Genomic DNA, 23,532 nt, shown 5'->3' with positions numbered 1-23,532 from the left:
ATCTGAGCAGGTCTGAATTCTTAGTCTACCATCTCATCAAAAAGATAGCCCCTCTGTCAGTACAACAATCTCTCAGCCCTGCATTGCAGTATCAGCCTTGATTTTTTTTTTGTCTTGCTCAAGCTCTGGAATGGCATTAGAACCTAGAACTTTGTGACTCTGAGGCGAGTGCTGCCAACTGAAACACAACTGACAGCCATTGTAATTATATGAGAGGCATTCGGGCGCAGCAGTCAGTTGATGGTAAATGAGCAGGGAATTCATACGTAACATAATTATGTCCAATACACACTTGTGCCAAAATTTCCTTGATCTTTTATTTTGTGTAGTTGCTTTACACCCCAATTATATGTATCTGGATGCAAATAGAGAGGAAATGCCACCTTCATTCTTTGTGGTGCACAGCTGTTTTTCAGATTGGAGGAAGGTATACACTGGGGGAGAGGGATTTTCTGCTCTTATTTTCTAGCATCTGCAGTACTTTGTTTTTGTTTTGGAAATTGTATTTTATATTAAAGGTTTAATCTAAGTAAAATCCTCAAGAATGGAGATAAATTATTTCCATATTTGAAAAATTAGGAATCATTTTCCAGAACTCTCCAATCAGGGATTTAGCAAAGGTGTTTTGCATACACTTGCAGATATCCAGATGTTTTTGCATGGTTTATGAAAAATATTATTGTAATATTTGCATCAAACAAAGTCCTCTGTGCAGAGTTTAGAATAAGTTTTGACTTGGAAAAATATTAAATGTTTGCTTTTTCTTTGATTGCACTTCCCTTTTCTAGTTCTTATGATGTGGCCATTGTTGGAGGAGGAATTGTTGGACTGGCATCTGCTAGAGAGCTCATACAGCGGCATCCTAAATTGAACTACATTCTACTGGAAAAAGAAAAAGAACTGGGTATACTCTGGGAATAAAACTGCTTTAAAAAGGTTGAACTAGACAAAAATGCCAACTTCTAAACCTATCCTGTGCCATAAATTTCAGTGTTAAGCTATTTTGAAATATTTGGCTTTACTGTTTCAAGTAGTTGAGCCAGAGATGGCAATGGACAACTTGTATACCACGTGCAGTCAAGCCTGTGAGCCTCAGATTTGAGACAAACGTTGATGTTGTACATTGAGTAGGTTAGTAAAGGTATCAACTGTTCCTTCTCTTCTTTACCCACCCCGCCCCAAAAAAACTATTAAGAATCCCCCAATTCCTTTTAAAAAGCTGGCTCTCAACCCCTTGATCTTTGCAAACCACTATCACATCTCCAACCTCTTCTTCCTCTCTCCAGTTTGGGAACATGTCATTGCAAAGCAACTGCTATCCACCTTTGCCTGCTCAAATGATGAGTGGAGAGTCAGAGATGTGAAGTTGAAGCTATTTTTCCACAGGTAGAGCGCAATAGTGAAGTGTTTGGAGGTAATTGGGTACATGTCGATGACAAGGTAATCACCCCATGTGGGAAGTGATTTGGAGTATGAGTGCACTGTGCCACCAAATGGCCTAAATGGTACAATAAAGGCAAAATACTGCGGGTGCTGGAAACCTGAAGCAAAAACAAAAATGTTGGAAAAACTCAGCAGGCCTGACAACATCTGTGGAAAGAAAGACAGAGTTAATGTTTTGAGTCCATATCATATAGACTCGAAATGTTAACTCTGTGTTTCTCTCCACAAATGGTGTCACACCTGCTGAGTTTTTCCAGCATTTTTATTTTTGTTGGCCTAAATAGTACCATGGTCTCAGTTTTAATGTGCCAATACAAAGGTAGGGCCAGTGGTGTTGCCTAACTCATAATATAAATACAATATAATACAATAATATCTTTACAATAAAATTCACTTATGTTCATTAATACTATAGTAAGTAGTTTGTAATGCATTTAACTTTGTTTTCTGCCATAATAATTATTTATCATCTTGTTCAGCTTTCCACCAGAGTGGGCACAATAGTGGGGTTATTCATAGTGGAATTTACTACACCCCAGGGTCTTTAAAGGCCAAACTATGTGTGCGGGGTGCTGAACTAAGCTATGCTTATTGTGAGAAGAAGGGTATCCCTTACAAAAGATGCGGCAAAGTGAGTATTCCTATTGCTGTATGCATGTTAAATTACATTTCTTTCTTTATTTCCTTTTCTTTCTGTTCTCTTCTCTTTTCTCTTCTCTTCTCTTCTCTTCTCTTCTCTTCTCTTTCTTTCTCAGTGACCGATATGAATGTTCCTGCAAATGACTTATACTATTTTATGAGATAAGTTAACTTTTGATTTGAAAATGGGCTACCAAAATTTTACTTTTGAAAAGTGAAGTGTGACTCTACTTTATAAAGGTTGATACTTACTGAATTAGAATATTTGTTAGTTATGGAACCCAGCATATTTTCTTCCTACAGCATGCTCCAATTTTTAAAATGTTTTATGGATATTACCCATCAACAATGTTATGGTTGTACACTTTATGCATTGAGACAGAAAATTGAAGACTGTGGGTGTAGTTTTCTGATATGTAGTCTGAGTGTGCACCAGGAATATGCTTTTTGTGAATTTGCTACCTTTATAACCTTTTAATAAACACATTTACATGAACAAACAGAATTATCTTGCCTAAGTGTTCAATTGAACACATTGTTGATGGGTAATATACATGAAAATATTGGAGCATGCTGTAGGAAGTAAATATGCTGGGTTCCATAACTAACAATATTCTAATTCAGCAGGTGTGAATCTTTATAAAGATCTTCAATTGAACACTTATGCAGGTTCCAGATTTTCATGTGTTTTAACATAAAAACTCAAATGGTTCAGCAAAGATTTTTCAACTGAACATATACAAGCAAGAGAAATTATTGACTTTTAAGACAGTCCATTCTCTAGAAAGTCTGCATTCTATTCAGCCATCAACAAATAATTCACAATAACATGTATTACTGTTAACACATGCTGCTTCTGCTATTTTTGGTACGAGTTCATGACAAAAACACAAATGTGATGTATTTATATAAATTTATCACTTGCCTGAAATAAAGCTATGAAAATTCAATTTGTAGTTTCTTTAAGTGTTTTCAAAGTAAAAATATCTTTCATCCTCTCAGATTAAGAAGACTTTCTCTTCTATCTTTCAACTCCTGTTGATGCACATATGGCATGCTGGGATTTACCTCTGTAAACTTGAGGTTATCCAAAACTTTGCCCGTGAACTAACTTGCATCAAGTTCCAGTATCCATCACCCCAATGTTCATTGACCTATGCTGGCTCCTGGTTAAGCAACACTTTATTTTTAAATTCTCATCCTTGCTTTCAAATCTCTCCTGTGGTTCACCTTTCCCTATTTCTGTAATTTCCTTCAGTCACACAACCTCCTTGAGATCTCTGTGCTCCTCCTAATTCTGAACTCTTGAGCACCCCTAATTTATAATTGTTCCACCATTGGTGCCATGCCTTCAGTTGCTTAGGTCCTAAAGTTTAGAATTCCCTTTCTAAACCTCTCTTCTTTTAAGGTGCTCCTTTAAAACCTCTTTGACCGAGTTTTTGGTCCTCTGCCCTAATACGAACATATGAATTAGGAGCAGGAGTAGACCACTTGGCCCTTCAAGCCTGCTACACCATTCAATAAGATTATGGCTGACCTGATTGTAACCTGAACACCACATTCCCGCCTACTGCCGATAACTTTTCACCCCCTTGCTTATCAAGAACCTATCTACGTCTGCCTTAAAAATATTCAAAGGCTCTGCTTCCACTGCCTTTTGAGGAAGAGTTCCAAAGACTCTCAGCCCTCAGAGAAAAAAAATTTCTAGTTGTAAACAGTGGCTGCTAGTATTAGATTCCCCCACAAGAGGAAACATCCTCTCCACATCCCCTGTCAAGTCACCTCAGGATCTTATCTTTCAATCAAGTCACCTCTTACTCTTCTAAAGTGCAGCAGATACAAGCCTGGTCTGTGCAACCTTTCCTCTGAGACCTGGATTGGGAGGGTTGGTTTTAGTTTAGTAAACCTTCTCTGAACTGCTTCCAACATATTTACATCCTTCCTTAAATAAGGAGACCAGTACTACACACACTACTCCAGATGTGGTCTCACCAATGCCCTGTATAACTGAAGCATAACCTCCCTACTTTTGTATTCAACTCCCCTTGCAATAAATTATAACATCCTATTAGCTTTCCTAATTACTTGCTATACCTGCATACTAGCCTTTTGTGATCCATACGCTAGGACACCTAGATCCCTCTGTATCTCCGGGCGCTGCAACCTCTTGCTATTTAGATAATATGCTTTTCTATTTTTCCTGCCAAAATGGACAATTTCACACTTTGCCACATTGTACTCCATTTTCAAAGTTTTTGCCTATTCACTTAAGCTATCTATATCCCTTTGTAGCTTCCTTGTGTCCTCTTCACATCTTACTATCCTACCTACCTATGTGTCATCAGCAAATTTAGCAACCACACCTTCAGTCCCTTTATCCAAGTCATTTATGTAAATTGTAAAAAGTTGGGGCCCTGACACTGCTCCCTGTGGCACACCACTCATTACATCTTGCCAACCAGAAAAAGATCCATTTATGCTGACCTTCTGTTCCCTGTTAGCTAGCCAATCTTCTATCCATGCCAATATGTTATCCCCTACACTATGAGCTTTTATTTTTCACAGTAACCTTATCTGTTGCCTTCTGGAAATCTAAATATAATACAGCCACCGGTTCCCATTTATCCACAGTGTATGTTGCTTCTCCAAAGAGCTCCAATAAATTGGTTAAACATGATTTCCCTTTCACAAAACCATGTTGACTCTGCCTGATTACCCTGAATTTTTCCAAGTGCCCTGCAATAACATCTCTACTAATAACTTCTAATGTTTTCCTTATGACAGATGTTAAGCTAACTAGCATGTAGTTTCCTGCTTTCTGTCTCCCTTTTTGAATAAAGGAATTACATTCACTATTTTCCAATCTAATGGAACTTTCCCCGAATCTAGGGAACTTTGGCCACTGACCATTAGCCACTTCTTTTAAGACCCTAGGATGAAGCACATCAGAATTTGGGGACTTGTCAGCCCTCGGCTTCAACAATTTTCTGTACCAGTTCCTTGGTGATTGTAAATTTTCCTGAGTTCCTCCCTCTCTTCCACATCCTGATTTACAGCTATTTCTGGGATGTTACTTGTATCCTTTACAGTGAAGACCGATGCAAAATCCCGATTCATTTCATCTGCCATCTCCTTATTTTACATCATTAATTCCCCAAACTCACTTTCTATAGAACTAACACTCACTTTGTTAACTCTTTTTCTTTTTTAAATATCAATAGAAACTCTTACTATTTGTCTTTATGTTTCTAGTTAGTTTCTTTGGTACCCTAATTTTTCCGTCCTTATCAATCTTTTAGTCATTCTTTGCTGTTTTTTATATTCTGTCCAATCTTCTGACTTTCCACCCATCTTTGCGTAATTATATGCTTTTACTTTAAATTTGATACTATCTTTAATTTTTTTTAGTTAACCACGGATCGTGGGTCCTCCCCTTGGAATTTTTCTTTCTCATTGGAATGTATCTTTTCTGCGTATTCTGAAATATCCCTTAATTTGCCACTTCACTTTAACTAGCTGGGCTTTCATGCCCTCATTAATTGCCTTTATTTTTAAGTTTAAAATACAAGTCTTGGACCCACTCTTCTCTCCCTCAAACTGAATGTAAAATTCAATCATATTGTGATTGCTGCTACCTAGGGACACCTTCACTATGAGATCAGTAATTAATCCTATCTCATTGCACAATACCAGGTCTAGTATAGCCTGCTCTCTGGTTGGTGCCAGAACGTGCTGTTCTAAGAAACTATCATGAAAACATTCTATGAACTCCTCGTCTAGGCTACCTTTGTCTATCTGATTTTCCCAGTCTGTATGCAGATTAAAATCCCCCATGATTATCACCATACCTTTCTGACAAACTCCCCTTATTTCTCCCTTTATCCCCCATCCTACCATATGGTTACTGTTGGGGTCCTGTACACCACTCCCACAAGTGACTAATTGCCTTTAACATTTCTCACCTCTTCTCAAACCATTCCTACATCCTGGTTTCCTGAACTTGGGTCATTCCTCTTTAAAATGCTAATACTATCATTAATTAACAGAACCAGCCTTCCATCTTTTGCTGGCTTCCTGTCCTTCCTCAATGTCATGTACCCTTCAATATTCTGGTCCCGATCTCGGTCATCCTGCAGCCGTGTCTCTGTAATGGCTATCAGATCGTACTTATTTATTTCTACTTGAGTTCTCAGTTCACCTGTTTTGTTTCAAATGCTACATGCATTCAAATACAGAGCCGTTAGTTTTGTTCTTTTATTATTTTTGTAACCTCCAGCCTTACCTGCTGATTTACTCTTAGATTTGTACTCCCTGTCCCGTCCTGTCATGGTTTGTTTATCATTTCCCACTTTAATACCTTTCTCTCTTGCCTTTTCTCTACTTTGGTTTACCACATCTTCCCAAACTTGATCCCTTGCCCCCACTATTTAATTTAAAACCCTCTCTACTTCCCTAGTTATGTGGCTCGCTAGAACACTGGTCCCAGCATGGTTCAGGTGTAGACCGTCCCAATGGTACGGCCCCCACTTTCCCCACTACTGGTGCCAGTGCCCTACGAACTGGAACCCACCTCCCACACCAGTCTTTGAGACACAAATTCATCTCTATAATTTATGTACCCTATGCCAATTTGCACGTGGCTCAGGTAATAATCTAGAGATTATTACCTTTCAGGTTCTGCTTTTTAATTTAGTGCCTTTTTTAATTTAATAATTCCACGTGTAGCTTGGTGTCAAATTTGCTTTAAAAAAGCCCCTGTGAAGCATCTTAGAATGTTTTATTACATTAAAGGTGCTACATAAATACAAGATGTTGTTGGGAAATTCTGCAAGTGCAGATGCGAATGCACTTTTTGCGAAAACCCAGCAACTGTAATGTTGCTAGTAAACAAGTAAAATGTCTTGTCATAACCTAGCCTTTTGGGAGAGGCTGAGGCCTTCAAGCAAAAGCTTTGCTGAAGTTTTAAAAGATGCAAAAGACAGTTCGGTTACATTGTGATTTTTAATTTTTTAACCTTGTTTGAAAGCTTATTGTGGCCAATATAAATTATAATGAGTAAGAAAATTGGAGTAGATATTTTATAAAGGAACATATTGGTATATATTTAATCAGAGACACAACTATTTAATTAGAGAGTTTTAATGTTAGGTTTTGGAATATAAGTGTTATCAGGAAGTAAAGTTTGTGGGTAGGAAGAATTTCCATACACAAGATTTTTAATAAGATGTTAGTAGATCTTTGATATTGCTCACTTTAATGCCATTCCGAGCTCTCTTTCTTCCTGAAAGATGTATATGCTCTTCTACTTTCAGCACAATGTTTGTTTTAAACAATCTCCTTTTGTTTGTCTCTCTATCAGTCTGTCACTCAACTTCTTCATGCCTATTACCTTAAAGCCCTTTCTGTTTACCCAAAACCCCTTTGTTTCTTGAGTCTGTCCAGCAGTCAGTCTCTATTTCTGGTCTCTCGCATGCTCATTTCTGTTTCAATCTGGCTGTAGAGAACAACACTAATAACCAGCAGTTTGAAAATAGGTTTCAGACAAGCCTGTCATTGGCATGTTCATTGGTGTGCAGAAAAAATATCCTCTTGCAGGGGAGGAATGGAACAGGCATGTAGCACTATCAGTGTTGATGGTTGGGTGCGAGACCTAGGAAACAATGGGAGGCAGAGTGCAGGCCAAGGAGTGAAAATTGGGCTGCAAACAATCTTACAATGGGCTGAGGAGGTGAAAAGAATATTGGGGCAAAGAGCGACCCAAGAACAGGGAAGGAACACCTGGAATGGTAGAAAAATAATGTAAACAAAAAATGAACTGTTTACCTGTTGATTTAGCTTACACAAACAAAAGCCAGTATGGGTGTCAGATAGAGCTTTTGATGGGAGAAACTTTTCAACAGGACACTCAGTGATCAGAGCTGTGTTTTTTTTTTGCCATATGCTCTCGTTATAAAATAACAATTACTCTGACAGTGCCATGATTCATTGTGTGACAGGCAAATGGTAATATCATTAACTTTGGAAATATCGCCATTCCACCTATAATGTAACAAACATTGCAGGTAAATTTGGACATCTTTATAGGTATTTCCATAGGATCAGGATTGCAGATGAACTTTCAATGCAATATGTACATCATGTATCAAATTAAATATAGAGGCAATAAATATGTAAATTCAAGACACCATTCCCTGTTAAGAGTTGTCTCCTATTCAACCTCCTTGACTTCTTTGAGTAAATCTCATCCTAAATGGACTGTGATGAGCCATATGACACATTGTACCTAAACTTTCAGAAGCTGTATGGAAAATTCCACAGTAAGTACTGTTAGTTAAGATCAAAGCTGTGGTGATTGAAGATAAATCTTGGGCATGGATAAGAAATTGGATGAAGGGTAGAAAACAACAGACACTTGTTCGAAGAATTAGAACAACTCAAAATTAAGCCAGAAGGAAAAATGACTAAGGCATGCCCCCTGAAAGAGTGAGTAGCTGCTAAGGAAGTTGAAAAAGATCTGGACTTTCAGTACACTTGATGGTCAGAATATCCAATCAAAGCAAAGTTGCCACCAATTAAACGTGTTGAATGTTGGACTTATGTAGCCAAACAGTAAAATACAAGTCAGGAGGAGTTATAATCACACTGAACGGTGCTCTGGTCAAACCAGACCTTAAGTACTGTGTCCAGTTTTTTGTCACCCAAGGGCAGGATTTTTCTGACAGCGGGGTTTCCTTCCCTGCCACCCAAAGAATCAGTAGGGAAAGCACCCCACTGATACCAGCTGCCTTGCAGCCATTTAATATTTGGCAGGGTGCTAATTGGCTAGGAGTGAGACTTCTACTCCAGTCTGGGGAGGATATCCTTCCTTAAGAGAGCTGCTGGCCAATCGGATGGCCGGCAGATCTGTCGTTGCAGCAGTGTCATGTTCGAGTGGTGGCCACCACTGGAACTATAGCCAGTCCCCAAAGAAGAGGAGCTAATGGAGACCTGACTGAAGATGAGGCCTGTCTTGCAGGCCCAGTGATGGGAGTGAAGTGGTTGGGAAAGTGGGGGAGGGATAAAAGGGGTTATGAGCTGGGGGGGGGTTGGGGTTGATGCCTCGGATGGGCACAGAGGACCCCAAACTGAGGTACCCCCCCCCCCCCCCCCCCCCTCCCCCTTGCCTGACACCAGCCTCCACAACTAAAGCTGTCAGGCTACCTGCTCAACATAGGCCTCCCCCTGCTATGCGTTTAAATAGTGGCAGTGGTGGGATAAGGCACTTAAATTTTATTTTTATTAATTCATGGGATGTGAGCTTTGCTGGCTGTGTCAGCTTTTATGGCCCATCCCTAATTGTCCTTGAGAAGGTGGTGGCGAGCTGCCTTGTTGAACTGCTGAAGTCCATATGGGGTAGGTACTCCCATAGTGCTGTTAGGAAGGGAGTTCCAGGATTTTGACCCAAACCATGTGGCCATTCATTGTCTACTTAAGGGCCTCAATAGGCTCAAGGGCAGGTGGCCAGCTCAATGCCTCCACGCACGCCTCCCCCCCCCCCCAATAAAATGGCCTTTCTTGGACTGGTGGGCTTATGCTGAGCAGGCTACACGCAGCATTTTAAGAGCCACTCTGCTTTCAAACCTGCTGGTGGGGAATTAAAAATACGACCCCAGAACACACAGGAGACATTCAAGCAGAGAAGAGTTTTTTTTATTTAGTCATGTGATGTGGATATTGCTGGCAAGGGCAGCTTTTATTGCCTATCCCTAATTGCCCTTGAGCTGGTAATGGTGAACTTAAACCACTGAAGCCCATGTGATGATGGTGCTCCCATAGTGTTGTTACATGGGGAGTTCAGGGTTTTTTGACCTGGAGCTGATTCTTAGTCTGAGGTTTCAATTGTGTGGAAAGACTACAGAAACTTAGGCTTGTATAAATGCTGTGGAAAATTAAACTGAGAATAGAACAGGGAGTTACAGGTTTAAGTTATTAAAAGGATATCCAAAGAGCGGTCAACACCTGCAATAGACTCCCAGAAGGTTGGGCAAAAATCTGATAGAAGTCTACTGGCAACTTTTATAGAGAAAATGCAAAAATAAATTATTGTGAATGATTTTGTATTGTGTTCCATTAAATACAGAAAACTAACTTTCTAGATTAAATACTTAAACCACTGAATCTTTCAGTCAGTTGGCAGTTCAACTTGTAGGTTTGATTGATCCAGATATTAAGTTTGATTTGTAACTTTTTAAAATTATTATAGCTTATTGTTGCTGTTGAGCGAGAAGAAATCTCAAGACTGAAGGCATTGTATAAACGTGGACTGCAGAACAATGTCCGAGATCTAAAACTTATTGATGCAAAAGAAATCCGAATACGAGAGCCCTATTGTCGGGTAAAGTTTTCTAAATATATCTTCCTCTCCTTTTTCCAAATTTCTTGAATTCCTGAGTGTGTAGGTTTTTGCCAGTCTACAATGCCAGAGTAGTGGGCACCTTCTGGCCATTCACCCAAGTGGCCATTTTCCATATGTGGCTAAATAATAAATGTGGATACTTTCTTTTAGTCACTAATGGCGTTATGGTCAAGCCCTTTCTCCCAGTGTGCACATGCCTGCTTTTCAACAAGGTCACTGGTTAATCATTAGAAGTCAAAACCCAATTTATTTTTCATGTTCCCTACACTAGGATGGTGTAGCAACTACTGTACCCCAACTATTACCATGAATCAGATTAGCTAACACACCACAGACTAACAACTGAATGTGCAACTTTTTTGTTTGTATGACTCAATTACTCACAGCCTTTTACAATTGGGCCATTAAAGGAATATTAGTACTTAAAGCATGTTGCAGAAACTTATTTCGTTTTTGGTCCTTTAAAGTTTTTTAATACAATATGGTGAAAAATGTATTTAGGAGAAGGTTTCTTTTTGGAATTTTAAATATTATTTTTACACCAAATATAAAGCATAAGTAAATGCAGATATGTATATGAAAAGGATATTGCAAAATCTGTGCATTGTACTTGATATCAAAGGTTAAAACGAAATGAAGAATTGCCTTTTCCTAAGGTAACTGAAATTACAGAAATGGTTATCATTGATCTTAATCTTTTGAAAATTGTACCTGCTTTTAATAAAACTAAAAATCAACCTAAGCTCATGAAGTATTTGTTTCTCTTTGAATATAAAATTTTATTTCACAATTTCAAATTTAGTTTTCTTATATTTTTATTAAGTATGAACCTTTGATTTGCAAGCTCAAAAAAGTTCTAAAGGAAAGAAAGCTTTTTTAATGTTATAGCTAAGGAATGAAGTATGCTAGTAGAACGAAAAATGTTTTTTTTAACACTGAATTTTCATGTATAACATTTTCTTTTATTTTGTTGTAATGTAGGGCTTGATGGCTTTGGATTCTCCAAACACAGGCATTGTAGATTGGAGACAGGTAGCCCTCTCGTATGCAGAAGATTTTTGTGAAATGGGTGGAACTATTAAAACGCAGTTTGAAGCAACTGACTTTCAAATAACTAAGGAAAGTCCTGAAGGCTGCACAGATGGTAAGGACGACCCACAGCTCATGGTATTGTGTTATTGAACAGTTTATGTTGTTTGAAGTTTGGGGCTATTTAGGTACAATTGTTAATACAGAAGAAAACTAAAGACAATAAAGATAATAGTATGCTCCTTTTATTTGAAGCAGGAAAATAAGATTTAAAAATAAAATTTTTCATGGGTTGTGAGCATTGCTGGCATGGCCATCATTTGCCCATCCCTAATTGACCTTGAGAAGGTGGTGCCTTGAACTGCTACAGTCCAAGTGGTGTAGGTACACTCGCAGTGCTATTAGGAAGGGAATTCTATTATTTTTACCCTGTTAAAGTGAAAGAATGGCAATATGATTCAGGATGGTGTGTGACTTGGATGGGAGCTTGCAGGTGGTGGTATTCCCATGTGTCTGCTGCCCTTGTTTTTCTATGTAATAGAGTTTGCGAGTTTGGAATATTCTCTCAAAAGTCAGTAAAATAGTAATTTACATTTTAAAGTTACAGGGGAATCACATTTATAAAGGACCACTTTAACATAATTACAAGTTGCAACGTGCTCTGAATCAAAAATTTACTGTTTACATTGTATTGTGACACAGCTGATGGTAAAGGCTGAGTTGTTCAAATCCCAGCGGGAAACTTGAAACAACTGTTATAACTCACTTTTTGCAATTTGTATGTTTTGAGATGCAGGCTTTGAATTCAGTAATAATAAGACCAGCGAGTCTCGAGAGGATTTTATAAAAATAAATTAAACATTTATTAACACAAGAAAGATTGTAAACACATACATACGTCTACAAAATTACTAGTATAATAACTACAAAAATCCCCTAATTAATCTGACTCTGTTACACCCCCCCCCACTTAAGGCAACAGTAAATCTTATATATTTAGCAGACCTCTGGCAGAGCACACCCTGGACAGTCGCATTCAAAATGAGTTCCTTTCAGCTATGCATCCTTGCAGACAGACTTGAGGTTTACAGGCTGGAGGCTTCTCACACTTGTTGGATCTTAAAATGCCTCTACCTTACACACAATCTCCTTTCTCCTTTGTACATATCTTTCTCTTTGAATGTAAGTTTTCCAGTGTATCACTGGGTTTTTAACTTTACCTCTTCTAACAATAGCACCTCCTAATCCCCCCAATTTTATTAGCTGAAAAAAATAAACACATTGCTTGGCGAATTCTAGCTAGGTGTAAGATTTCACCCACACTCTTGAATGGTTTCTTTTAAATGCAAATTTACACTTTACCTTCTACCCTCCTTACGTTTATCCAATTACCATCTCAAAACTACTATACATTAAAGCACTCAGACTAGCTAGCTTTAATCCAATTAAGAAACACACCAACACATAGGGCAGAATTTTCTGGGTGGGGGGGGAGGTCCGGTCGGCAGTGGAGTGGGCGCTGGCTGGTGCGGACCCGATCGCCAGTCACAATCGGGCCCGGGCCGCCATTTTACGCTGGCAGGCCAATTAAGGCCCGCTCAGCGTACTTCACGACTCCCGTGCATAGCGGGAGTGGGCAGGCGGCGGCAGGTGCGCTCAGCCCACCAGATCCAATGGTGACCCGGCGGCCTGAATAACTGAAGGCTTAGCAGCCTTGGAAAGGCTGCTCGCAATGGCTGGGCAAAGGGCTGTGCAGAGGGGCAGTGGAGGTGACGCAAATCCGGAGGGTAATCCATTGGGGCAGGCCAGTCCGGTAGGGTAGGGCAGGCGCCCAATGTGCCCCTCGTTTTTCCAGTGACTGCCTTGCTGCCCTCCTCGAGGAGGTGGCAGCAAGGCGGGAGGTCCTAGATCCCCAGGACAGGAGGAGTAGGCCCCTCCACATGACGAAACGTGCCTGGGATGAGGTGGCGGAGGTGGTGAGCTTCCACGACGTGATGCGGCGCACCTGGATCCAGTGTTGCAAGTGCTTCAATGACTTGTTATGCTCTGGAAGGGTGAGCCCCCCCCCCCCCCCACCCCCGCCACCCCACCACCACCAAGCCTGAGTGTAGTGACTGCATTGAATCATTGATGGCATGTCTCCTTTGCTGGGTGGGCCAGCAGATATTGCCCATGCCAAGTTCAGCCTGAGAGGATGAAGAAGAGATGGGTTCTACGCCCACAGCATGTGGTACACAGAGACTCTCATGACTGTTCTGGGGGCAACCTGGAGGAGCTGCACCTAGGCGCTGTGCTTGAACTGCAGGACATGTCCAAGTCAGGGCAATGACATGCTGGGAGGGGAGCTTCAAGGTGGTGTGGTAATGAATTGTCTGCTGCCCTCTGCGCTCCATGTGCTTGCACCTTCTTGCTACGGAAGGATATACAGTGTGGTGCCTAATGTGATGTAGGCAGCATGCGGCCAAGGGGGGGTGGGGTGGGGTTGGGGAACAAGCCCAGCACCTTTGTGTGAGTGTTCAGCAGCAGCAGGGTGAGGAGGCACTGGAGCCCTGATATGTCCCACTCTGGTTGTGGTAGGCCGAACGCGAAGTGAGTCCATGTACAATTTGCACAAATCAATGCTCGTCTCTCATTTTCAGGAGAAGAATGCTCATAATGCGGCAGAGCGTGTGAGGACTGGCGGCAGCCAGGCGAAGTTAGCCATTCTCAGCCGGTTTGAGCAGGAGGCCCTGGATTTGGAGAGGCGCCATGCGCCCAGGTCCACTGGTGTCGGTGAGGCTGGGGTGCCACTGCCAGGTATGTATGCCCAGCAGTGAGGTCACCATTGTTCTCCCAACAGCCATAGCAGCGCTGAATGTTAAGTGATTTAATTTTGCAACATGACTTGACCATTACTTATGGAAGGATGAGCACATAATGATCCGGGGGACTGGGATGCACATTGTCATTGTCTCCACGTTAACTAGGATCCAATGTCCATGTTCTTCCTTTCAGCATCAGCGGAGCAAGGTCGGGAGGAGGAGCAGCAGAGGCCCCCTCTCACACCTGAGAGCCCTGAAGTCTCGGACTCGCCAGCATCACACCATCTCTGCCAGGCAGGCAACAGCGCAGATACCAGCACCTCGGTGGGAGTTAGAACATCGGCTAGTGTCCTGGGGCACAGCGGTGAGGGCACTTCACAGTCACTGGAGAAGCTGGCAGAGACAGAGTGCCCAGGGCGCCAGCAGTCAGAGGACAGCAGGGGACCGGGCACATGCTCAGCCTGATGATGTGCCTCTGGAGTCAACCGCGACGCAGCAGGGGCAGGAAATGTGGCCGGGTGTGCGGGAGCATCTGTGGTAGATACATGAGGCTATGGTTGGCTTGGTCTCCGTGGTGGAGGAGTCTACGCGGACAATCGCCTAAGCAATGAGCCACGTGTCTGAGCGCCATGCGTCCTCCACGGAGAGAGTGGCGACTCTCGTGGAGAGCCTCCTCCAGGAGACCCATCAGGGCTTCTTGGGGATGTGCTCGGACCAGCAAGCCCTCATGTCGGCATTGACCTCAGCTGGTCAGTGCCAGTGTGGGAGATGGTCTGGGCACTGAGTTTCCCAGTTCGGTGCCCATCCGTCCACGGTGAGCAGGGAGGTTCGAAGCAACCTCACGTCGGTACAGCAGCTGCCTGTTGTCCCTGCGGGCACATCTCAGGATGCTTCGGATGAGGGAGGCAGCTCCTCCGCCCCTCTCCCTGTGACCGTAGCATCCGGTGAGGCTGCGATGTCTGGAGAGATGGCAGCTGTGGAACTAGCAGATCTCTCCCAGGCGGGGCCAGCACAGGCTCCACAGGCCAGAGGACGACCGCCAAGGTCATCGAGGCCAACAGGACAGCAGAGTCAGCAGGCTGTCTCAGATGCCACTCCCAGCAATAGAGCAGCACCAAGATGTAGCAACCGGAAACATAAACATAAGGCACCTTAGGCACACCACGGGTTTATCACTGGTGCTTTTGTGCTGGCCCGAGATGAGGTCTTTATGATTTGCTTTGAACTGGAACACCATTGTCATTTTTTTGGCTTAAGTTTCTTTGCTTGTGATATTAAATTCAAACATGTGACTGTGGTTGAGGGTGCCTCTTTTCTTCTGCATGTGTATGGTTTCCAAAAATGTTATGAGTGCTTTGTGGGACATTCAGCTTTATTAACAAAGCCCTTAGTTACTGTTCCTAACCTGGCAGATATTGCATTTAGATATTGAGTATGGACCCTACAGCCCAGGCTTGTCCTGGAGGTCCACCTGTGGTGTGCTAGCTGAAGGTTCGTTGGATTAAAGCCTCCCGGGTGTCCTTGCCTCCCTGAAGTACGCCCGGGTCAGTGTCTACCCTCTCAGCATTTCCCTGTGCGGGCTCATCCTCGGACTCGCTGCTGGACTCATCGTGTGCAGCTGCAGCCACTGCGTCAACGTCTTCCTCGTCCACTGCGTCCCCCCTTTCCAACGCAAGATTGTGGAGAGCGCAGCATGCAACCACTATCACTGACACACGATCTGGGGGGTTACTGGAGTGCGTCCCCTGAGCGGTCCAGGCATCAGAAGTGCATCTTGAGAAGACCGATGGTTCTCTCCACCACAGCCCTTGTAGAGGCGTGGCCCCTATTGTAGCGCTGCTCAGCTTCTGTTCTTAGATGGCGGAGAGGCGTCATGAGCCACCTTCTGAAGGGATAGCCCTTATTACCCAGCAGCCATCCATCAAGCCGGGCCGGAGCACCGAAGAGCCCCGGCACCTGGGAGTGTCTGAGGATGTTGGTGTCGTGGGAGCTGCCTGGGTACCTTGCACAGACTTGTAGAATCAGCATCCTGTGGTCACACACTATCTGCACATTCATGGAGTGGAAGCCCTTCCTGTTGACGAAGGCACCGGGCTTACCTGCTGGCGCCTTGATGGCCACATGTGTGCAGCCTATTGCACCCTGGACGCAGCGGAAGCCAGCAATCGCCACAAAGCCTCTAGCTCGCTGTGCCTGGCTTGCCTGGTCCCAATGGAAGTGGATGAAGGTCAATGCATGCCTAAACACAGCGCCCGTAACCTGCTTGACACAAGTGTGAACAGCTGATTGGAAGACACCACAACGATTACCCACCGACCTCTGGAAGGAGCCAGAGGCATAGAAGCTGAGGGCAGCTGTGACCTTCAGAGCCATCAGCATGGGGTGTCCACCCACACAGTTAGCGGAGATCTCAGGCCCAATCATCTGGCAGATATAGTTGACTGTCTCCCTTGAAAGATGGAGCCTCCTTCGGCACTGCACCTCAGACATATTGAGGTAGCTGCTTCGCCACCTGTATACCCTGACAACAGGATAGCGGTGTCTTCTGCAGCCCTTCCGCCTACCCCTTGACCCTGCGCCCTTTGTATCTGCGCCTGACCTCCCAAAGGTGGCTCCCCTGGAGGCTGGATGTGCACTCCTGGCCTCCTCCCCCTTCTAGCCCTCCCTTCCTCCTCAGAGGAAGTGCCTCCAGCGGACAGTTCAACTCCCATTCCCAGGCTAAGGGAAACCTTTAGGCCCAGAAAAGATTCCTCACTGCAGAGTGCTGAGCTGAAGGTTAAGAGTCCAGACAAAGCAGCTGGTATGCGTTTTGCAGATCACACAGGCAAGTTTCAATAACTTTGAAAAATTAATACTTGAGAGAGCACACTCGCGACCCCAGTGAGCCCTCTTATCCTGCCTGTGGATGAGGTTTATACAAGTGTGACCTACCTGCCTGCCCACTGTGCTTGTGCGCCGACCCAAAGATTGCACGTGCGCCAAAAAATCAGCGTCAATTGGTGAGTCGAGGGCCTTAAGTGGCCTGTTAATTAATGGCAGGTGCGCATCAGATGATATCACGCGCCTGCCTAACGAAATATTGCGATGGCGCACGGTGACGTCACTGCATGTCATTCTCCACGCAGACGTGCAGGGCCCACCCCCGCACGCCAATGGGAAAATTCTGCCCATAGAGACAGATCCCACTAGGGCTCTATTTTAAAAAATAATTTCCAGTAACATTATAGACATTAATATCTGTTCATGACAACTGTGGCATCCATCTAGAGAACCTATCTTATGAATGTGTAGTTGATTAAAAGTCATGTTCATGACTTTATGGTTCTGGCTTTGGCCCTGCCTTAATATCCAAGGATGGTCCATACAGAGTAAGCACTGCATGGAAAATAGGAGCAGGAGTAGGCCATTCGGCCCTTTGAGCCTGCTCTGCCATTCAGTATGATCATGGCTGATCATCCAACTCAATAGCTTGCTCCCGCTTTCTCCCCATATCCTTTGATCCCTTTCGCCCCAAGAGCTGTATCTAACTCCTCCTTGAAAATATACAGTGTTTTGGCCTCAACTACTTTCTTTGATAACAAATTCCACAGGCTCACCACTCTCTCTGGGTGAAGAAATTTCTCTTCATCTCAGTCCTAAATGGCCTACCCCACATCCTCAGTCTGTGACCCCTGGTTCTGGACTCCCCCACCATCGGCACATCCTTTCTACATCTACCCTGTCTAGCCCTGTTAGAATTTTATAGATTTTCATGAGATCCCCCCTCAATCTTCTGAACTCCAGTGAATATAATCCTAACCGACTCAATCTCTCCTCATATGTCAGTCCCGCCACCCCAGGAATCAGTCTGGTAAACCTTCACCGCCCTCCCTCTTTGCTTTCAGAAGTGGTTTCATAGTCTAATTGGAATATGTATATATTTATTTTATTGTATGCAATGTGAAAATATCAAATACAAATGGAAGTTAACAGTGCCACATGAGAGAACTTCATAAAAATGTGTGGCAACATTTTAAATAAATGGATGCCTGACACAGTAAGTTTGCATACTGTGCTTGATAAAATGAAATTGTCCTTGCTGATAAATTTAAACACTTAACCTAGTGATGGCATGAAACAGCGCTCAAGATATTCCTAAAATTTACAATCATAGTGGATGTCTAGTGTGGAAATCAGGATAGAAAAAATTAAGTTTTTCCAGTTGGGAATGCTCTTCTAAGAGTGGGTTGATGATGGGATGAAGTTCAGCAAACTAAGCCTGCATCTGTTCTGTACAATACTTGACCCAGAAGTACTGGATGTCCAGAAGTGAAAATGAAATCAGAGGGAGAATATTCTTTTTTATAAAAAAAAAAGTAAAATACTTCATGTCTATTTTTCATCTTCATGAGCATAGTATCGCCAAACTTAAATCTGAATTAGTCTTAAGTTTTGCATAGCAATCATATATAATTGAAATGATTTACATTTAACTTGACTATCACTATAACACTATAAATGTGTTAAAGCTCTTTTGAGTTGATATACTTCTTTAAGATGCACAGCTGTTGTTTAAGTTTTACTTCTTAAAAACATAACTGTAAGAACCATACACATGAAAAGTTCAGTATTAATATGATCCAAAGTAGCTAATTATTCCTATACTTTGATTAGAGAGAGTCTTTTTTTTGTTCTAGGTCTAAAATACCCAATAACAATCAGGAGTTCGAAGGTAAAAGTTTTTATTATCTAAAATGTAACAACATGGTGGTTATGATAATGAGTACTGGCACTACATTTCCCAGCTTAATTTATAACAAATTAAAAGTAACTTTTACTTTATTTCTAATTTTCTTAAGATAACATGCAATTTAAGTTAATTGCTATAAGAGATTGGGATGTAACAATTTTGGACATTTGAGACCTGGATATGAATGCAGGTCATAATTAGGTACAGGCTCCTTTTGTTGGCTGCAAAAGGCTTGCATGAAATTATTATAGAGCGGTCTCAATCCAGGTCTCAGAATATAGAGGAAGCAAGCGTGAAACCATTAATAATTCAGCGTGTGTTGTCCGCCTCACTGCGAAAGACAAGAAGAATATATATGGAGAAAGTGAAAAAATCCATACAGGTGGAGTTGAAACAATTTGTTGAGCAGAATAGAGGCAACTTTACATTTATTTATTCTTGGCACACCCAGCTTGGAAATGCTGCATGCTGACACTAGTTGACAGAAATTGGAAAATATTGCATTCCTGATCATAAATATTTAGTCTGACCTTAATCATATTTTTTGGTGAATTCCTGTCAGATGTTATTTATATTTATAGAGCTTTTAACATAACAGGAAACCCTAGTTGCTTCACAGTACTAGGGAGGTAACCAATAGCAAGTTTAGAGGAAGCATTTGAAGGTGTGAATAAGATGAAACAAAGTAGAGTTTTTTTGGAACTGATTTCCAGAGAGCAGGGCTACGCTTACGAATACTTTTTCATAGGCAATGGGCTGACAAGGGGACGCAAGTAGTTCAGACTCTAAAGAGCAAAAAAGATTGCAACTTTCACTGAAGGACTGCAGGGATTTGACAGGTAGTGAACTGAGACCATGAGGGGATTTCCACACGGGAAAAATAATTTTAAATTCATTGCACCGTGAAGGATGTAATGTCAGTGGTAATTGTTGAGGAAAGGATGATAAGTGAGCATGACTTAGTATCGAGTTGTATGTGGCTTTTAGAATTCTGGATGACATGGAGGTGTATAGGGCAGAAACTCAACATCAGGAAGGAGATCCATGGAAAAAATATCAGAAATTAAATAATGGAAAGCATTGTAGCAATCTCTACCCCCCACCCCCCACCACCACCACATAACACCCAAAAATGCACATTTTCATACTGGATAAACAGGGCAGGAACCTTGAGATAAAAACAAAAAACTACTGCGGATGCTGGAAATCCAAAACAAAAACAGAATTACCTGGAAAAATTCAGCAGGTCTGGCAGCATCGGCGGAGAAGAAAAGAGTTGACCTTTCAAGTCCTCATGACCCTTCAACAGAACTAAGTAAAAATAGGAGAGGGGTGAAATATAAATATATATATAAATTTTTTCACCCCTCTTCTATTTTTACTTAGTTCTGTTGAAGGGTCACGAGGACTCGAAACGTCAACTCTTTTCTTCTCCGCCGATGCTGCCAGACCTGCTGAGTTTTTCCAGGTAATTCTGTTTTTGTTTAGGGCAGGAACCTTGCTTGTTTTTTTTCAACCCAAGGATGCTGAGGCCAATTGTAATTTCCCTAATACCATTTTGGTTTTACACAGACCTAAGTTTAAAGCTGGGACCATCCTGCTTCATATGGCACAGCTGCTCACTTTCTCAATCTTTTTAAAGAATTTATATTTTATAATTCAGATCCCACTGAAAGAAACACGTGAAAAAGGTTAGCAATAAATCTAATACTAACACACTTCTTCACATGATGCGTGCTTATTCCATTTAATTGTTCTGTATGTGTTTTTGTGTGTATTTTTTAACAGGAAACCGCAATACAATGCAGCTACATTGTAACATGTGGAGGTCTTTATTCAGACAGGCTATCCCAGAAATCAGGTTGTAGTAGCGAGCCACGTATAGTGCCTTTTCGGGGAGATTACCTAGTGCTAAAACCAGAAAAGCACTATTTAGTCAAAGGCAACATTTATCCCGTAAGTATTTGGGGTATATGTGATAAGTTTATTTTATCTTGAGCAACAACACAAGAGATTGTATATTTTTGAAATCTCTTGTTTTTCTTTTCTGATAGAATGCTGATATAATTGGGTACAGATATTAAAATACATGTTTGGGGTGGGAGAAGTTAAGTGAAAAAGAACAGTGTGGCTAGTTGCTTTTAATTCGCAAATCCTAGTCAGAAGGAGAGGTTCCAAGGCTGCGACTGCATGTCTCTCAGATTCTCTTGCCTCATTTGGATATAAACTCTAATTTCTGTCCAGCTGACTAGATGGAACACTGGTGAGATTTTTTTCCAGTGAGGTAAGAATACATTCCATTCAAACAATTTGCTGCAATTCCAGTTTCTGCCGGGCAGTCATGAAATGAAGCTTAACTATGACGTTTCTCACCCAGCTCCATATTGAACTTAGTTGCATTCTCAACACTTAAATGTACTTTTAGTTATTTGACAGTACAGAACTTGAGTATTGCTGAAAAAAGAGACATGTCTAAGCTTTTTGTCTTGCATTCATCAGGACACTCGCAAGAATACCAATATAAGGGGGCAAACAACAATTTATACTGTATGTGAAGAGACTGTTGATTGGGTGGCAAGTGGTGTTGCCATGGAGAATGCACCACTGATGGTGACTGACAGTTAACTGCCAAGCATTGTTTGAAATTTAAACCAGGCAGCTTGAGTCTGATTGGTCAAGGCATTGCCCTAAGGAATGGTCAGTGAATGGCTGTCACTTACATTGCGCCTGTTTCAGCTAAACAAAATATGTACATGCTCTTTCTCTTTGCAAAGAACAGGGCCCTATGTATTGATATACGTAGCTTGCAGTCACGCAAATGTGCCACACTGCGAGCCTGACCAACAATCCTAAATTGGTTGTCAGTGTAATTCTTGGAACATTGAGGATTATTTAGCAAATGTTGTCCAATCGCAGAATCACATCTAATGTTGGACACTGTGGTTTGAGCTTTTCAAGCACGGGCTGGCTGGGTACGGCCTGTACCTTGCCCAACGCAAACAGTGGCTGCAACATGCTGTTTGATACGATCCCCCAGCCTTTGATGCTGAAATAGGGCACATCAAAGGCATCCTGCAGGATAATGGCTACCCTGATTCGCACTGTATATCACGCAAACTCATGAACTAAGACCGTCACTTTCAGCCCTGAAAAGTGCCCAGTCTACCTCAGATTACCCTTAAGGGCAAGGTATCTCAAAAAATTGAGCAACAGGTGAAGCTAGCTGTTTCACGCTGCTACTATGCAGTAGCAACACGAGTGGTTTTCACCACTAACAGGATGCTGCTATCAAGCCAAAAAGACATTCTGCCTATCACACAAATGAGAAATGTAGTATATGAATTTCAGTGCCAGCGTGATGCTAGGTATGTAGGCCATATGTTCCAAGGACTGGCAGATCATATCAAACAGCATCTCCCAGCTGCTGTTCGCAACAGGCAGGGTACAGATCGTACCCAGCCAGCCCATGCTACTAAGGCCAGGATTTTTCAGTTGGCGTGCGGGGACAGGCCCAACACGTAAAATGATGTGTGATGACATCGGGTATGCGTCCCGATGTCATCGCGCTGTCTCACGATATTTTGTTCGGTGGGTGCGTGCCGGAGCCAGCTGTGCGCCTGCCGATAATTAAAAGGCCTATTACAGCCATTAAGGAACTAATTAACTTCAAACTTACACTGCCTGTCCAACCTAACGGTTAGCGAGCAGGCGAAAAGGCCAAGCTGCCTTTACGTTTTTTTAGGAAACCTCATCCACGAGCAGGATGCGGTTTCCTAAAGATTTTACAAATTGAATTAAAATTTTTTTTGAAAAATAAAAATATGTCCCACCTCATGTGGGGACATGTTTCTATTGCATTTTTTATTGTTTTCAAAAGTGCTTCAATCTCCCTGAGGCAGTTCAGGGAGATTGAAGTGCTCTTTCGCACACACGCGCGAAAGAGCACTGGACCTGACTCTCTCTCCTCCCTCCGCCCGCACAGGTAGCGCTGAGCGCCACAGCTCGCGTATTATACAGGGCGGGCTTTAATTGGCCCACCCGTGTAAAATGGCGGTGCGGAGCCGATTGCGAGTGGCTGTTGGCTCCACGACCGTCCCTGCCCGTTCCAGCCAAGCCCGCCTGATGTGGGAAAATTTCAGATCTAAGACAGAATCACAGAATTCTTACAGTGCAGAATTTCTACCTCCATAATATCATTTGACTCAACCCCTGCCTCAGATCATCTGTTGAAAGCATCATTCATGCCATTGTTACCTCTTGACTATTGCATTACACCTGTGGCTAGCCTCCCATGTTCTACCCTCCATAAACTAGTCATTCAAACTCTGCTGCCCTTGCCCTAACTCATACTAAGTTCTGTTCACTAATCACCCTTATGTTCGCTGGCCTACCTTGGTTCTCGGTTAAGCATCAGCTCAATTTTAAAAATTCTCATCCTTGTATTCAAATCCCTCCATAACTTCACCTCTTCCTATTTCTGTAATCTCCTTCAGCCC

At 42.4% G+C, this 23,532-nt stretch overlaps 2 protein-coding genes across 5 annotated transcripts in view; one reads left to right on the top strand and one right to left on the bottom strand.

Annotated features, from left to right (window-relative positions):
* dmac2l (distal membrane arm assembly component 2 like) overlaps window positions 1-23,532 on the bottom strand; it is a 391,974-nt gene that overhangs the window by 10,360 nt on the left and 358,082 nt on the right. The window contains exon 1 of one of the 2 annotated variants that reach the window (XM_078562556.1): window positions 20,266-20,311. The exons of the other annotated variant lie outside the window; for it this stretch is intronic. Within the exon in view, the coding sequence (XP_078418682.1) occupies window positions 20,266-20,294 (29 nt within the window). The 5' untranslated portion in view covers window positions 20,295-20,311. Of the gene's footprint in view, window positions 1-20,265; window positions 20,312-23,532 lie in introns of those variants that run through there. 2 annotated transcript variants of the gene reach the window in all.
* l2hgdh (L-2-hydroxyglutarate dehydrogenase) overlaps window positions 1-23,532 on the top strand; it is a 36,093-nt gene that overhangs the window by 1,591 nt on the left and 10,970 nt on the right. Inside the window, exons 2-7 of one of the 3 annotated variants that reach the window (XM_078562549.1) lie at window positions 789-904; window positions 1,923-2,074; window positions 10,325-10,456; window positions 11,459-11,621; window positions 18,984-19,018; window positions 20,825-20,992. In XM_078562549.1, the coding sequence (XP_078418675.1) occupies window positions 789-904; window positions 1,923-2,074; window positions 10,325-10,456; window positions 11,459-11,621; window positions 18,984-19,018; window positions 20,825-20,992 (766 nt within the window). Of the gene's footprint in view, window positions 1-788; window positions 1,132-1,922; window positions 2,075-10,324; window positions 10,457-11,458; window positions 11,622-18,983; window positions 19,019-20,824; window positions 20,993-23,532 lie in introns of all 3 variants that reach the window. The other 2 variants (XM_078562552.1, XM_078562551.1) reach the window with 2 other exon arrangements.

Source organism: Cetorhinus maximus, chromosome 18 (assembly GCF_964194155.1).
Source record: "Cetorhinus maximus chromosome 18, sCetMax3.hap1.1, whole genome shotgun sequence".
In the NCBI taxonomy this organism is placed as follows: Eukaryota; Metazoa; Chordata; class Chondrichthyes; order Lamniformes; family Cetorhinidae; genus Cetorhinus; species Cetorhinus maximus.
Note: the sequence above shows the minus strand (reverse complement) of the source record. Positions and strands in the feature narration are given on the sequence as shown.